Below are 18,112 nucleotides of genomic sequence, written 5' to 3'. Positions count from 1 at the left end.
TCGTGGCGTCATCGCTAAGCTCTCGGCCTTATATCAACAAGCCACCTCGTGACGTACATATCGTAGGCCCTTGGCCTCATAATCAATATCAAATATTTCCTCACAACATAGACCTTCGGCCTTACTCAGTCGAAATCCTCACAAGCCACTCGGGCAATAGTAAAACATGATTCTCAGCCCAAAATAGCATTTAAAAGATCATTTAAGTGTTAAAACAGAGTAAACACGAAAACAATGAAATATGACATGACTGAGTTCAAGTATAAAGTCAAAATAGTGAGGAAATATCAATAAAAGTCCCCGAAGGGTTCGAATAGTTGACACAAAGCCCAAATATGGTATTCAACCCAAATAATGATTGTCTCACGTGCTTACAATGATGATAGCAAATAGATTTCAGTCAAATACGCAGTAAAATAATCATTCAGGACGGACTAAGTTACAATCCCCAACAGTGCACGACCCCACGCTCGTCATCAAGCGTGTGCGTCACCTCAATATAGCACAATGATGTGCAAGTCCGGGGTTTCATACCCTCAGAACACCATTTACAATAATTACACACCTCAATCCAGCCAAATCTCTAGCCTACGACATTTTTGCCCCTCGAATCAGCCTCCACTCATGTCGAATCTATCCAAAAATCAGAATCACGACGTTAAAATATGCTAAGGGAACAAAGCTGAAGCGAAAATAATCAATTTACAATACAAATCCCGAAATTACCAAAACCCGACCCCCGGGCCCACATAAATTCGATAATTTTTACATCAATGGATTCCTTATCTCCCCACGAGTTCATACATATCAAAAGTACCAAAATCCGACCACAATAGGTCCCTCAAATCCTCAAGTCTAGGTCGCCAATACCAAGCCCTAGTTTCCCCAGATTTTAACCTTAGATTCCATTAATTATAGCTCTAATCCGTGAAATAATACCATAGAAACGAGTTTTAGGTCCAAAATTCTTACCTCAATGAAGTTCCCTTGAAATCCCTCTTCAAAATCGTTCAAAATCGTCCAAAAAGCTCTAAAGCCGACTAAAAAAATGGTGAAATAGCTCAAAAATCGCAAAGGACACAATTTATACCTTCTGGCCCAGACATTTTCGTATATGCGGCCAATTTACTGCTTATGCGGTAAAGGCCACCGCATCTGTGGTCCTCACTTAACTTCCCATTTTCCGCATCTGCGATGCCATAACCGCATTTGCGCCTTCGCAGGTGCGGTCCCACAACCGCATTTGCGGTTCCTGCCTTCCCAGGCCTTTTCCACTTCTGCGACCTCTCTTCTCGCATCTGCGGCATCGCACATGTAGTTCCCAATCCGCAGGTGCGGAAATACCAGAAGCAGAAAATCTACAGCATTCTTCAAAATTCCAAACTCTCCGTCAACCATCCGAAATCACCCCGAGGCCCCCGGGACCTCAACCAAAAGCACAAACATATCCCAAAACCTTATTCAATCTTGTACCAATCTTCAAAACACCTCAAACAACATCGAATCATCCAAAACACATCGGATTCAAGCCTAAGTTTTCAAAATCTTTCGAATTCCACTTTTGATAAAAAACACCAACCAAACCACGTCCAAATGACATGAAATTTTGCACACACATCCCAAATGACACCACGAAGCTACTACAACTCTCGGAATTTCATTCTGACCCCTATATCAAAATCTCACCTACCAACCGAAAATCGCCAAAATCTCAACTTCGCCAATTCAAGCCTAAATCTACTCTGAACCTCCAAAACTCATTCCAGTCATGCTCCTAAGTCCAAAATCACCTCTCGAAGCTAACTGAACCATCAGAACTCACATTCGAGCCCTCTAACACATAAGTCAACATCTGGTTGACTTTTCCAACTTAAGCTTCCTCAAAAGAGACTAAGTGTCTCAAACCTTCTCAAAACCTTTCCGAACCCGAGCCAGCCAACCCGATCACTCATAGAACCGATAGACAAAGCAATAAGAAGCAGAAATGGGAGAAATAGAGTGGTAACTCATGAGACGACTGACAGGTTTTTTTTTGTTACAAATAAAAATACAATTTTCCCCTCAAATATGAATCAAATATGAATACTAGATTGGAGTTTTACAAAGCCCCTTATCGGATTTGAACTAATGACTTACGCCTTACCATGACGTTACTCTACCATTGAGTTAAAAAGGCTTTTTTGATTTAATTCCAGAATTATAGGCCTATATTTCTTGGTTTTAATAGGACCCTTACAAGAGTTGTTTTTATCTACTATTATTTAAAAATAATAAAGTTATTAATGATTGGACGAAACCAAGAAATAACCCATCACGTGTGAAATTATAGAAGATTCCCGTTAAGATCAAGCAATTCCATCGAATTGAGTATGATTGTATGCATGGGCGAAGCTACACTATGGTAAGGGTGGCCAGTTGACCAACCTTCGTTGGAAAATTACACTACGTATATAGGTAAAATATTAGATTTTAGAGGTATTTAACATATATTGAACACCCTTTGTCAAAGATTTTTTTTTACTTCTTTCAAGTTTGAACACCCTAAGGAAAATTTCTGGCTTCGCCACTGATTGTATGTGTGATAATATCTACTATACGAGGAATATCAATGAACCCGATTATTGCAATTGCTCAACGCCATTATTCTTGAACAACTTGGAGTCAGCCTTCTTTTTGCACTATTACGGATATGATAATAATGGTCAAAATCGGATTCAATTGTCAACTGCCCCTACCGGAAATAACATTGATTACCGATTCCGAAGGAACTGGAGTTACATCTCATTTCCATTCAAGGGTTCTTATGCATTTCCACACCCACGTATGATCATTATACTTCAACCAAGTTATTCTATTCCACCTCTTAGAAAGAAAAGTACTTAAATAAAAATATTTACATGGCATGGCGATACATTTATTACAAAACTTCTACCCGAGAACATGAAATGGAATAGTAGACAGTCAAGTGAAATCGAATCCACAAAATAATTTGATCTATGGACAGTAGCATTGTGGTAAAGGTCATAATGCAGAGGAATCATTACCACAAGGCATAGAGGGGGAGGTCATAAGCGTCTATACCGTAAAATCGATTTTCGACGGAGTGAAAAAGACATATATGGTAGAATCATAACCACAGAATATGACTCTAATCAAAATGCATAAATTTGTCTCATACACTATGAGGATGGTGAGAAGAGATATATTTTATATCCAGAAGGGCTATAATTGGAGATACCATTATTTTTGGTACATAAGCTCCTATAAAAATGGGAAATGCCATACCTTTGAGTGTGGTTTGAACTATTAATTTACATAATTGGAAATAACCAATTAGGTTTACGACGAAACTTAGAAATTGATCATCCAATTTGAGTACCTTTGTAGGATAGACCTCAACAGAAAACTGAAGATTAACGACAACAAATGATTGAGTTTAGTAGTTCCTCATATAAAATTATTGACTCTAGCAGAGACGTGGTTATCTGAAGTAGATTCTCTCTTTTGTATTAGATGCCGAACATGTTGTGCCCCATTGACTAAGAAGGAGGCGTCTACAAACACTTATATAAACCTTCTAAAACTAAAAAGAGTCGACAAACTCTTCTATTCTACTCTCTCTGGGAATCCGAAGCTATGCCGGCGACCCGCACAGTTAGTTCCTTTTGTTCCTAGAGGAGGTCCCCCTTCCTCTCTTCCAGACCGCTATTGTGGCCTACTTCTAGAAAAAAATGCTGAACAAAAATGATTTTTCTAAAGTTAAGGCAGCAGATCGGTCGTCTGCGAGACGGGGACGAGAGTAGCAGTAAGAGAAACGATAAGCCCTTCAATCTACTCCTCAAAGTAGGAATGGAGGACCACATTTGTAATAAGTCAAATAGATAGTTCTACTCACATCAAGGGAAGCTCTTCATTAACTGAGAAGCTCATTGGCTCGCTTTTGACTATAGCCTCACATTTAACTCTCTATTCATTATCGTTGGCTGCCAGGATTAAGAAATATCAATATATCAAGGGCTAAGCGTACCTTTCTCTCAGGAACAAGAAATGGAGCTATTAAGTTAGGGTGCCACTTTCCTTTTTCTAGCTCTTCTTTGGGTTCCCTATCAATGCGTGTATGCCTTTGTCGAAAAAAAAGGGGAATCACAAGAAATTTTTTATAGACCTAGGTTTAATTCCATCAGTGAATCATTCGAGAACGAATTTAGTGAGACTAATCTAATCTTATTCAACCTTAGATGGGAATTAGGGCGAAGCCTGGGGCGGTCTATGCCGTCTTAACACGCGGAACACCAACCCGAAGTATGATTTGAAAATCTCTCTCTACCTTCACAAAACTTCTCGCGCCTTTCTCATAATTTTGACTTGCTCTTAGGCTACCGTTGACCGGATTCATGAGACCATTTCAGTCTACACATACATGGTTATCTATTGGGTGGAACTTTCTCAATCCAAGCTAACTAATAGAAGAAAATAGAACAAAAAAATCTTATAAGAGACTCACCCCATCTTTACATAAGTAATTTCTTGAACGGAAAAAATAGACGCTTTCATGGACTATTTTGACTTTAAGGATTAGTTTCATCATTAGCTAAAGAAGAGATAGAAGGGGGAAGCTTAGTCTGATGCAAAACGAAGAACCTTACCGGGGCTTGACATACCGCGAATCATCTTGAAAGAGAGGGGTGCCTTCGGGAACGCAGACACAGATGGTGCATGGCTGTCGTCATCTCGTGCCGTAAGGTGTTAGGTTATATCCTATTTTAAGAGGGATAATCAACTTCGCAAATATCGATCGAAACTTGAACCCTTGTATAGGTAATTTCAAAAAGCACAACAACTGAAATAGGTGTCCCCGAAAATTCCCAACACTTTAACGTCAGGGACAAGTAAGATTATTATCTGGTTTATCCGCCATCGTTATCATAAATTGAATATCCTATTAATGTGCCAGCCCTAGCCCGTCTTGCTCTTCCATTTTTTATGAAGAGAATGATTTTTTTTTCTCGAAAGATCAGAAGAAGGGGTCCAGATCTCTTGCGGGAATGATTTGGAAATTTCTAGATGCTTCATGAAATGCTTCTTTCGGAGTTAAACTTCCGTTTGTCTATATTTTGAGAAAAATTATCTCCTGTTTTTTGTTCCCATTCCCATAAGAATGAATACTATGATAAAACTTCTAGTACTATGTGAACTCATATTGGCCAAAGTAGAAGAGAAGAAAATGGTAGAGAGATTCGGCATGATGCTCACTGAACCTTGGTAATCTCTAACAAGTCGGGATCTAATTTCTCATGAGAGGTCCCGATTACATAGACATAACACATACCTAAAAATGGAAGATATAGATCAAGAATCTATTAACATATTTACGAATCCCAATCCTGGAAATATAGCATCTAAATTTTCTTTACTACCCACGACTTCGATACACTTCAACAAGTACTTCGTCTCGAGTAGGACACTGGTGATCTCTACATTCACCTATGTAATTTTGAAATCTGCTTTCAAGCAGCTCCATTTTCTAATGGCCGTTCTAAGTTCCGGGGTTGGGTCGAATAGGATCGGATCTGATCGTAGCTTTGAGTTCAGGTGTAACCATTTCGGTTTCCATTTTGGTTGTAGGTGTAACCAACCCACTATTAAGAATATGGCAGAAAGAAATAATAAAAAAAGAGCGTCAGTATAAAGATCTTCATTAGTGCGCAAATCGATTGTATACCACCACTAATAATCTTTACTGAATGTGACATTGGATCTATACGTTTTTGAATGTTAGAAATTTTCAATCTAGTAAACTTAGAAACAAATCATATAATCATATATTTATATACTAGATGAAAAACTCAAATTGGCGAAGAATATGGGCCTGGGCTACTTTTATTGGCACTATATTTTTATTTATTTTTGTTTCTAATTGGTCAGGAGCTCTTTTACCTTGGAAAATCATACAATTACCTCATGAGGAGTTAGTCGCACCCACAAATGATATAAACACTACTGTTGCTTTGACTTTACTCACATTAGTGACATATTTCTATGCGGATCTTACAAATAAAGGACCTGTTGAAGAATGAGCCGGCGACTCATAGACAGTGGCTTGGTTAAGGGAACCCAGCGAAATCGTAGCGAAAGCGAGTCTTCATAGGGCAATTGTCACCGCTTATGGACCCGAACCTGGGTGATCTATCCATGACCAGGATGAAGCTTGGGTGAAACTAAGTGGAGGTCCGAACCGATTGATAACAATCCTCATAAAGTTAGCATCGGTTCTGCAATTAAATTTAAGCGTGGAAGCTTTTCAACTGACTTTATTGCTCTCTTTTTTTCGCTTCTCTCTGTATGTAAAATTTTAAATTGGACTACAGTAGTTTTCTTCCTAATTTTATGCAAAATTCACAAAAAATTAGAATTTTCCTGGAATACTTGTATCATTTTAGCCAATAAATTCGATGTGTTCTTTTATATATGGACGATCAAAGTGCTTCAATAAAAAAACAGGAGAGGGGACAATTGAAACTTTCAAGAGAAACAAAACTACAATCACACAAGTCCATGTAAAAGGATATATCAAAATGGTTGTTGTTTCAGTGGAGAACTTCTACAACGCTTCTATCCCCGTTTCCTTTCTTCTTCAATCGCTTGCTTCACCCTCATGATATCCATGAAACTTTAAACCCCTAGCGGAAGCCTGACTCCTTTTGCATTTCCATGGGACCGGTGTAGGATCAAGAAAGAGCTATGGTGCTGATACAACCATACGTCCAAATATATAGTGATGGTGTTGTTGCCATATGCGAAATTAGAAAATGACCTTGGATTGCTAATGGCTTGGTCCCATTATCTCATTCATCAGAACAATAAACCTATTTATGCTAAATCATACTGCAGGATGTTTGGATATGGTGTATCTGTTATATAATGGTTTAAAAATATAATGGTGAAGAGTCCTTTCAAATTCTGTAATTAAGTGATGCGTGTATAAGGTGCAATTGAAAAAATTTGGAGAAATCCATGATAGCATAAAGCTGTAACTGAAAGAATAATTAATTTTATAAATGAAACTTTATGTAAAGGCATTAACATATCAGAATGGAAAATAAATTGAAGAAGGGAAAAACGAGGAAAAAATTGTGAAAATCTGAGAAAAAAAGATAAATAAGAATGGTGGCTTAAGAGACATGCCACATAAGCTTTTCAATTGCCCAGCTTTATATAAATATATAGATATAGATTTTATTTATTATTTCTCGTTAGAATAATCTTTATGCACCTGGAATATAAAAGACGGAACGGAAAAAGAACAGAAATGAGGCAACTGAGTCTTTAATCTAGAAAGCGAATGGAATTAGTTGAAAAGGTAGCCGAGCTTTTTGACAAGTCCAAAGTCTACAAAGCAGATTGTACAATGAATAAACAACATATTTCTGAAAATGTCCTTCATGTCCTCTCCAAGTCCCAACTCCCACGTATTATATTAGTAGCAATTTGCCAAACAAAAAATAGTTGAAAAGACAGAAACAAGCTTTTGAATTCCTTCATGCTTGAAGCTTAGAAGTAACGGAAGTCAGAAATAGGCCAAAAAACAATAAGTTGGGTTGACCAAATTAGTGCTTTTGGCTTGTTTTAAGCACTTTTGACTGCGCCAAATAGTGAAAAAAGCTAAAAAGAGCTTAAAAGCTGATTTGACCAGCTTAAAATCCAATCCAAACACGCTAGGAGATACCCTGTACACCAAGCTTCCAAATCATTGGTTCTTGAAAGACTGCAAACGTAAATCGGAAAATAAATTAATCACTAGCACAAGGTTATATATATTTGATTGTGAAGAGCTTCAGATTTGATACCTCAAAATTTTTGGACACATCCTCCACCTTATTAACAAGTTCTTGCCTCTTCTGCTGAGCTGCAAGTACCAAAACAAATGGTCACAACAGCCTAAAAGCTTCAAGAGGACAAGGGAAATGCTGGAAATAGTAGTTACCCATTTTAGATAGATCCTCCATTCTTCTTGATGACCTCACTGCAAATCTTTGAAAAGCAGGGCTATGATAAAGAGGAAGAAGGCATTTTAGTAGGCATTACCAAAATTACTAAAAGGACTTCCTTTCCTTTTCTTTTCTTTCCACTGAGAATAAAAAAGTGTACATCTATAAAAAAATTTAGACAAGTATAGTTTTCCTTTTACCCAACAACCTAGTGACATGATACAAAGTTCCTAAGACTGCATAACGTTTCCGAAACAACTACGATGACTACCAGAAATAGTAGGCAACAGAACAAACGAGGATGACTTAGTCCAATAGGCTACCACATATTTAATGTAAGGCAACCAAATTTAATAGGTTTCTTGTTCTTTGTTTAGTTAAAACTACACAAAAATGAAAATCACCTTTGACTTTGCTTGTAGTTGCATAGCAAGAGACAAGGATTGGGATGCACTACGACATAAGATTCACATATACGACAGCACACAGCAAACCACCCTGGAATTGATGAAAGGACATCTTTGTTCCAGTCAAAGCAAATGACATCATGGAAACAGATACTTGGAAAAAGAAATGTCTTTCTCAACATGCACTAAGATAGAATAACGATAAGAAGATGTATATCATCTCACAACCATTACAAACGTACAAAATTAAAATGAGGAGATGACCAAGCAGCCTCAATTCATCAGATTTTTTAGAAGATGACCAAGGATACGTAACTTTTGCATAAGAAAAGTTGTTTCTTTTTCTGGTTCTGATTTTTTTCTAAAAAATGAGCTTTACTAGCTTTTCTTGTTCAACCAGCTATCATATTTTTGTCACTGTCCAATGACAAGCACGAGAAAGTGTCCTACTTTGTCTCACGTTCCATGCTGAATGAGTTATCTTGTGAAGAGGTGCAGATTCAGGAACAGCCAAATATGGGTGAATGTGATTACTTTCAGAAATTAGTTATTCGACATTATAAATATTTAAAGAAGGAAAGTATATATTCCCTTTGTAGCATTTCATGCAATGGAAAAGAAAAAGATAGAGAAACAAAAAAAATAGACAAAAAACCAGAAAATTAAAATGGAGAGAACCACAAAATACAATAAATAAAACAGTGCTTTCATAGAAACAGTGCTCTGCATTTCTGAACTTCAACTATTGGAGGATTAAGAGCCAGAGGATGAGTTTTGTTCCTTTAACCTAAAGTGAGGTTTCAAATTTGCAATCAAATTAGTCATTTGTGGTGATTTTTTTCTTCTTTTTTTCTTCCAAAGAACTATTTTTCTTTCATTTGGAGAGATGTTTCCTTCTCAATATTTAACTTTATATCAATTCTAAAGTTGTCATTTTTAGAGACTCCAGATTGGATCATAAATAAAAATAGATGAGAACTGAGCTCATTCAGAAATAGTTTTGAATTCACTAAAACATGTAAACTAATGTCTAATTATAATAACATAGCTCACAAATGAAATTAACAAACACAAACTTAGATTTATTTCATTTTTGGGAGATACTATCAGCAAAATGCTATAGCGGGCAGCAGAAAGATAACCCATTTCATAATTTCATTTTTCATTTTTGGGAGATACTTTTACAGAACATGGGTTGACCTATATAATCCATCACTCAACCCCTATTAAATATGGGTGGCTTGGGTTTTAAACCATTGTTGCCCAACCCATTTACAGCATCCCCAAACCAATCCACCCCAACCGACCCGTTTAACAGCGATATACATCACCAACGAATAAATGGCAGATCTTTCATACAAGACAAACCCATCTTAAGGTTCCTATCTTAAGGTTCCTAATATTGGCATTTGACACACGCCTCACCAAGGTGGATTATTGCATCGTATTCATAGCAGCGAGCTTTCTTCACTACTAACGAATTTTTCTTTTATTAAATGATCAAGCAAAATTTGAGGTGCAACAAAAAGTAAAGATGATTCTTTTACGAGAGAATATATGCACGAAATTGATTACAGTAAGTTATAAAAAAGCTCAATATTGTCACCCCCCTTCCAAACAATAACAATAACTATGCCTCAGTCCCAAAATAGATGGGGTTGGCTATAGAAATCCTCACTTCTTCAATAAAAGCTCAACTTATGTCACCTTCCCTAAAAAAAATTCAATTTTGACTTGAAAAGAATAATAAAACTATAAATTTGAATTTAAACGGAAAGAAATAACTCAAAGCTCAATCAAACAGTTTATAAAAATAATTACCTGTTGGCGAGGCCATTGACGATTAATTCATTGGCGACATAAGAAATAACTCTATGAAGGAAATTTCCTCCACCAGCCATGGCTGAGATTGCACCAACTATCAACAATTAAGAAAGTGAAGCAATAAATAAACAACTACAGATTTTTATTATGAAAAATCGAAAAGGTGAGCAAAAGGAACGGACGAGATTGATGAAACCCTAACTTGCGAAACGAGGAATTGGATTAACTGTTGGGGAAATAATATTTATAAGGTGACTGGACTAGTGGGCTATGTGGTCTGAGTAATTATGGGCTTACAGATATGGGCCAGCAGTAAAAAGACGAGGAGGTAAAAGAAGAAAAAGAAAGGAAACTACCTAAGATAGCCGCTCTAAAAAATAATAGCCGGCAAAATAAACTCCTTTCATTTTAATTTATGTGAATTTAGTTGCTTTTTATTTTTTACCAAAAAGAAATATCTCTTTTCACATTTGAAACAATTTATTTTTATGCAATGATTTATAGTCACACAAAGTATATGTGCTTTATTTTACACTAAAAATTCAAAAGTCTTTTTTTAAAACTCCGTGCCCAATCAAGTAGGTTTACATAAATTAAAATGGATGGAGTATAATTTTTGTATATTAATGTATAAAATACAAAAAATATACATATTTTATATATAATCAATGTATATCTTTTATATATTGGCTTAGCGAAATTATCTTTAGTTGACCGGTCAAATCTGTAACTTGCCCCAATATTTGACTCCATTATCCGTCAAGTATATACGAAAATTTTTAACTTTTGGTAAAAGCTCATTGCATTTTTGTTAAGGTTTCACGTACAATGTATTACCTTGCATAAACTCCCAAGAAAGATAATAGAAGAAAAATGGGTGAAATTTCTTGGTAACTTTACCATAGGATAATGAAAAATTCATGTCTTTAATCCTATGACAGTTTTTGTAAATATTACCAGCAAATATTGAGAATTATCAGATAATACAACCCTACTCATTAAGAAGGAATTCTTTTTGCTCTGTTTGAGGTATATGAAACGACATGGTGTAAGACAACTACAAAACCTAGAGCCCGTTTGGATTGACTTGTTTTAAGTGCTTTTAAGCTAAAATAACTTTTAAGTCATTTTGTAGTGTTTGAATAAAGTAAAAAAATGCTTTTAAGTACTTGTTTTTAAGCTAAAATGACAAAAACAAGTCAAAAGCAAAAAGTTAGAATTCCTAACTTATGACTTAAAAACTATTTTGGCTTAAAAGTCACTTAAAACAAACCGATCCAAATGGACGCCTAATAATGAATTTATTTGCAATGACATATAGAAGTTTGATATCCATGACTTTTTTAATTTGTCATGGAACATTAGTTTAAAATAGTTTTTAATGATTTTCAAGATTTCACCAATTTTGGCCTTATCAATTAAAGTTGAGTGATTTTGTGGTTAGAATTATTAGTTTGATTATTCTTTTGCACTAATATTGTACATTGAGTGGCCTTTTGTGTAATTAACCCTTACTTTTTTTTTTGTATAATAAAACTAGCCTTAGTCATTTTCGTAAAAATTTATCCATATCTGATGTTTATACTAGACTAATAATAACAGGCATGGATCTTCCACATACTCTTTTATTACCTAATAACTATCGTTAGTTAACTTGTATTTTCACGGCATTTGTTACGTAATCATGACAAAGTACATTAGTTTGACACAAACGTTCGTTTTTTTTGTTGTTAAACTTCCAATTCCTGTTATCTCAAGATCAGATGGCGGTATTGATTACTATTAAATAGTAATAAATAAATAAAAGAGGAAAACAAGCTGTGAGTAAACAGAGGATCATTTGTTGCTATTATCAGTTGGATCATGTACCAACTTATAATTTACAATTCACATATGGTAATGACATTTTGCTTTACCATTTTGATTCATTCAAAATACAACAAAATAACCATATAAAATATCTCCCAAACCATTAGACATCCGGAAAAGAGGAGACCAATCGCCATTAAAATCATCCTCGGAAATCGATAAATATTTAATCCAATTCTGATATCGGGTAGGATTCACCCGCCGCTACACATAGCACATAAGTTAATAATAATATGAATGAGACATGGACTATTCGACCTCTTTTTTCTTTTTTATTTGTGGCTATAGATACACATAAAGTAATCGATTCCATGTATCAGGAACTCCAGGCAAGCACCAATGTATACAATCCGCAAAACGCAAAGGATCAGTTTTCTGTTCATTAGTCAATAATTTGCCATATGATTCACCATAAATTGATGAATGAGCGTCAATTCTGTACTCAGATAATTGTGTGATATTCAGTACAGTAACATGAACTTTCATTCTTTTGATCACACTTGCCACTACTTTCATCATCTCTTTGTTTGAACCAAATCCCCAGTGTCCCTTTTTCATTACCGGTCTTGTCTCATTGTAGCACATGATCCCATTTATGTTGCCCCAATCTTTATTTCTGAATTAATATTATATACGTTTGATAAAATGGCGTTAGTTTAAGTTCCACCAAAATGAATGACGTTACTTTTTAAAAAAAGGCAGACCGACGCACAAAGCATCTCGTATACACATAGGGTACTCCAGGGAATGACCGCAAAGTGTAATATAGACAGTTTACCTTAATTCAAGCATTAGTAGCTGCTTCCTATGTTGCACAGACTCTTCAAAATGCTGCCGCAATAGTGTCGGATCCTCCAAAAATACACTATTTTTGGAGGATCTGACACTCGCCCGACAACATTTTTGGAGAGTCCGAGCAATATATTCTGCTTTCACTACTCAAACCCGTGACCTATAGGTCACACAGAGATAACTTTATGCTCCAAAGCTCTCCTTCAATGAGGTTATTTTAAAGGAAAAAAAAAAGACATATTTACCTTTCGTGGCTAGGAGACATGGTGGTGAAAAAAATACGCGTTTTATTGGAATCAATTGTGGAATCAATCCAATTTGCCCATGTCCGCAAAGCTAGTTTGTAAGAAACTGGTGTGTCTAATTCTTCATAGCCTTCCTCTCCATTTTGAAATTCACCCCATCTGCATTTTAATCAAAAAATATTAAATAGCATTAATCATTAAGGCGTATTTGCAAATTATTATACTTATTTCTTTCTTAAATGAGTAACTAGTAACTATATGCCTTCTTGGATTAGTAAGGCTGGAACTGAAAAAACACTTCTTAGTAGTCTAAAGTGAGTTTTGACCAAAATTCTTTAGTTAAAATGACTAATAAAAAGGATCAGAGAGATTACTAAAGAATTGACAGGGTAAAAATTTACTCACACCCGTTATTTACGCTAAATCAATAAATCCACAACAAGTATTTTAGATGCACTTCTATAACTTAAACCATAGTAATTACTATTGTATGTTGATTTATACCTCAGTATATTACTTAACCATGATTAACTAGTATAGTTTAGTGTAAAATATCAGGTGTGAATAAATTTTCACCGAACTTACAGTGTGTTGATCTTGAGTCGGCCCATCCACCAAACATAAGTATTGAAAACAAGGATATCAACTCCAAGCCAATTTTGGGCACGTTGTGTAATTGAGTCCACCTTAACGATTTTCTGATTTGGATTGAATTTGATATGAAAATCAGTGTTAGATTCCACCAAGAATGGTGCCCAGTAGAACTCAATGCTGGCGTTGTATTCCTGAAAAATAAGTGGATAAATTTAGCTGCAGAATTTGGATCTCAGGACTCATATATATATATATATATATTTTAAATGAATTCTTGAAAAGGGCAAGGTCTTTATGTTGACCAGTACGATTTAGTATTTACCTCGGCTTTAAAGACAGAATGCCCACGACTTATTTTTTTCATCGACTTCTGGTCTTCCGGGATTATAGATTCCACCAAGCACACAAAAGATTGCCATTGATTTTTCTGTAGTGAATCACCTACAAACATTAGCCTCTTTCCTTGAAGTTTTATGAGGGCAATCTCAGGATCAAACCTGGTCGAGTCATAGAAGAAAGTACACGTTAATTATTTCACCGTTAATGCAAGAAAGATTTTCATTTCATAATTGAGATTTTTTAGTCATAAGTGTGCATGATATGTTGTGAACCAAACGAGTATCTCATTGTTGCCAAGCGAATTAGTAATGAGTTTATAGGTTGAGTGGGCTCTCCCATATAATAAGCCACTCTTTTGGTTAGATTCTCTGGTTCAGCCTATAATAATTAATATCAGAGCAGGTTGATCAATGGTTAAGGAAACAATTCCAACGACTACTCTGGTAGAGTACTCGGAATGGTAGTCTAGACCCATAAGGGGTGCCAGCCGTGACCAATTGGGACGGCATGCCAGGGGTGTGGCTTGGACTAGAAGGGTGAGAGTCATGACCCCAAAAAGAAAATAAAATTATACCACCCTTGACCAACTTGGCCAGAGGGGTTCAAGCCTGGCGCCTGTCATGATCAACAAAGTCCTCGATCTTCAGATTGGGGCGATTGTTATGAGTCAATTGAGTCTCTCATAAATTACAAAGAAAATTGTTAGTAAATTTATAGGATAGTTGAATATTCCCACCTAATAGACTAGTCTTTGAATTGAACTCCTATGTTCGATCTGTAACATGTATCAAAAATTAAAACAAGAACCAATTTCACATAAATATCCATAATAAAAATACAGAATAGGAATTGACATTTCAATTAGCTTGCTAACCTTGGCAAGACACAGTCATCAGGCTGCCATTCCCAGTATAGATAATCTGAATCGTTTCGGCCATTCTTAACACAAGCATATTCCCTGTCAATATATGAACAAGTCCTGTCCGTATACAATGGCTTAATTGAAGTATTGAACACCCAATTTCCATCAGTATGATTGCATTCATAGCGATCATACTCGTTTAGAGTATTGTTTTCCAATCTTTTTACATCTATTAAGCCAAGAAAATACTTTTAAGTAAGATGATAAAATATATATGAAGTAGTGCAGTTTTGATTTACTAGTATTAAAACAGATGGTTCACCTGTATGAGATTTGTTAGACTTTGTAAAGGTGCATTTTGAACAAGGTTTGAACCTGAGAACAGAGTGATAAGTACTGATTTTGTCAATGTAGAAGAGAGAAATGAAACCTATTGTACATATAATGATTGTGATTATTGGCAAAGATAAATTTCCTCGAGCAGATTTTGTCCATCCCATTGTGAAAGTGAGGAAAAATTTAACTTTGAAATAAGGGAAGGCAGAGTAATTCGAGGGCTTAGGGCTCAATGTACAATATTTATGTAGTTCTGTGTTGAAGGAGCAATACCACCAAAGGATAAAGTTGTGGAGCGGATGAGACTGTTCTTCCCTTAACTAGAGGTCTCGGATTCGAGACATGGGTATGAAAAAATTTATTGTAGGGAGCGCTTCCTCCTGAATGGGGCCCAATGCGGCGCGACACCGGATATAATTGGGCTCCAATGCGGGTACCAGACACTGGGTGGGAAAACCAAAAAAAATATTGAAGGAGCAATATGCTTTTTTTCTATTTAGTTAAATAATTCACTGTGCTTTCTTTTGAGTTTAATACTGCTAATTCATTTGCTTACTGGTAATATAGAGGAAGGGAGCCTTGACGTAACTGGTAAAATTGCTGCCATGTGATCAGAAGGTCACGGGTTCAAGTGGTGGAAACAATCTCTTGCAGAAATACATGGTTAGACTGCATACAATAGACCCTTAGTGGTCTGACCCTTTCCCGAACCTCGCGCATAGCGGAAGCTTAGTGTACCGAGCTGCCCTTTTACTGGTAATATAGGTTTACTTCCATAGGCCGTTAATCAGTAATTAGTTGAAGCATTTGCTAAAGATAGCGTGGATAAGCCAGATACAGATATTTTTTCGTTTTTTATTTTCATTTTTTAGTGCACTAAAAAGACATGTTATATCAATCAAATTAGCTATCATTAGTAGAGAAAAAGAAAAGCCACTTTCTTTTTTCCTTTTTCTACCTGAGACTAGCTATAGTGATAACTCTCCAACCAACCCTGTATATAAAAAGGGCTATTAATTGTTAACTTTGTTTATACTATAGATTTTTCTACTTAGCATTATGCGTATGTTGTGGCGATTATATTATGATAACAAATTGAAATGAAAATAAGAAGATAATAAAGACAAGATGACATCAAGGAAAGAGAATTTCACTGTACAGGGCAAAACGCAACTACTGATATAAGCTCTTAATTCTTCTTTTTATGGTAGTTAACTGATTTTAAATAGATAAAATTTCTCGATTAACTAGGGACAACAATTTACTTGGTTTGCAAACATTATTATTGTATACGGTAAAACCGGGCTCGTGATATACCCCGGGCCCCGACGTAATAAGCCAAGCTCGAGGCATGATAACAAGGGGTCGAAATCGAGGCAAAATTCTCATCGAGTCAGAGTTCGGGGGCACAACGCCCATCCTCAAGAATATCGAGGTCATGGTTCGAGACCAGTCCTAGCTTTGAATAGTTTCAAAGAACGTTGTCAGGTAATCAAGCACGGTCAACAGAAGGCTGTGATATCCATGATCGGCCGGATATCACGTCGGAGATCTCGGCACGTATCGATAGGGAACCGACAATCAGTTAATTAGAAGATTTTTACCTTTTATAAGAATTGTACCTAGAGCGAGACTCTCCTACTATATAAATAGGGTCTGACGATTCATAACATACATTGTAACACGCATTCCAAGACAATATATTACTATCTTTTTTCTGTTAGTAGCTCTTTTCTTGTTCATCAGTGCTGGCCACAGTGAGCCCGGATCGAGGGTGAAGATTTCGCTAAAGCTGAAACTATCCTATGCGTGTGGTTTGAATTTATTTTTATCTTTACTTGTTCAATCTAATCCAATTTATTGCTTTGTGTCAAATTAATCCATGTATCCTTAAAACCAATTACAAATTCAATTGTTATCCGATTTTGAGGGTAAACAGTTTGGTGCCCACCGCGGGGCTAATGATAATAGTAGCTATTTGATACAAACTTCTATAACACACCCTACTTTATACTTGTTCTTTGGAGTGCCTTTGATTTCAGGTTAAAGTTTGAAATGTCGAACTCCATGCTGAATCCGGGCACCATGGCGAGAACAACAATGCACCCGGTAACGAGGTGCCCCCTGTCGACCTCAACGGAACTCCAGTTGCGGACCCGATCGACGCTAGCTCGCATGTGGCCATCAATGCAAATTTGCCTACCGATCCTAAAAACAGTATCTGCAGGGAAGTCTGATCGGTTGCACAAAATATGCACGGCGGCGAAGATGATAGGATCAACTTGCGGGTGATCTTCGAAATGTTACAGGCTCAACAAGAAGCAATAGCCCAGCTCCAGAACCAAAGCCGCGCCCCGAGCAAAATTGAGCCTAAGACAACCCATCAACAGAAATGAACCAGTCGCAGAGAGGCCGAATGAAAATGAATCAGGAACCGACTCCGAGATCATAAAAATGCTCAAGGAGCTGACAAAACGGGTAGAATCGGGAGAGAAAAAAATCGAAGCCAATGATAAAAAAGTGGAAACAGTTTCGACAGAACCATCGGGCCCAAAAAGTGCCAAAATTATCGAAATACAACTTTAACGTCGACGCCACCGCCATCGTATCTGCCATCAGGCGCATCAAAGACACCAAATGGCCTCGACCTCTACAGTCCGATCCAGCCCAAAGGGATCCTAATCTAATATGCAAATATCATGGCACTTACGGACACAAAATAGAAGATTGCCGACAATTAAGAGAGGAAGTAGCCCAGCTATTTAACAACGGGCATCTCCGACAATTCCCGAGCGATCGAGCCAAGAATCATTTCAGGAAAAGAGTGCTAATAAACAGATCGAGCAGAAAGAACCT

The 18,112-nt window shown here is 36.5% G+C and overlaps 1 protein-coding gene and 1 non-coding gene across 3 annotated transcripts; both read right to left on the bottom strand.

Moving 5' to 3' along the window:
- Positions 1-7,325: 7,325 nt before the first annotated feature.
- LOC104241356 (uncharacterized) lies at positions 7,326-10,442 on the bottom strand. Of its 2 annotated transcripts, XR_011404496.1 has the most exons (5): positions 10,402-10,442; positions 10,217-10,313; positions 7,985-8,046; positions 7,848-7,906; positions 7,326-7,765 (listed from the first exon to the last, which is right to left on the bottom strand). It is a non-coding gene; the product is annotated as an uncharacterized protein (transcript). The 2 variants fall into 2 exon arrangements; XR_011404495.1 differs by lacking the exon at positions 10,402-10,442 and having other exon boundaries at positions 10,217-10,353.
- Positions 10,443-12,112: 1,670 nt separating this feature from the next.
- On the bottom strand, positions 12,113-15,435 carry LOC104241355 (protein trichome birefringence-like 3). The gene is made up of 6 exons (XM_009796295.2): positions 15,243-15,435; positions 14,933-15,149; positions 14,042-14,216; positions 13,711-13,910; positions 13,126-13,284; positions 12,113-12,704 (listed from the first exon to the last, which is right to left on the bottom strand). Exons 1-6 carry the CDS (start codon positions 15,418-15,420, stop codon positions 12,371-12,373), a joined length of 1,263 nt encoding a protein of 420 aa, XP_009794597.1. The 5' UTR covers positions 15,421-15,435; the 3' UTR covers positions 12,113-12,370.
- Between the last annotated feature and the right edge of the window lie 2,677 nt (positions 15,436-18,112).

This window comes from Nicotiana sylvestris, chromosome 12 (assembly GCF_000393655.2).
Source record: "Nicotiana sylvestris chromosome 12, ASM39365v2, whole genome shotgun sequence".
Taxonomy (NCBI): Eukaryota; Viridiplantae; Streptophyta; class Magnoliopsida; order Solanales; family Solanaceae; genus Nicotiana; species Nicotiana sylvestris.
This window is presented reverse-complemented; position numbering and strand designations above follow the sequence as displayed.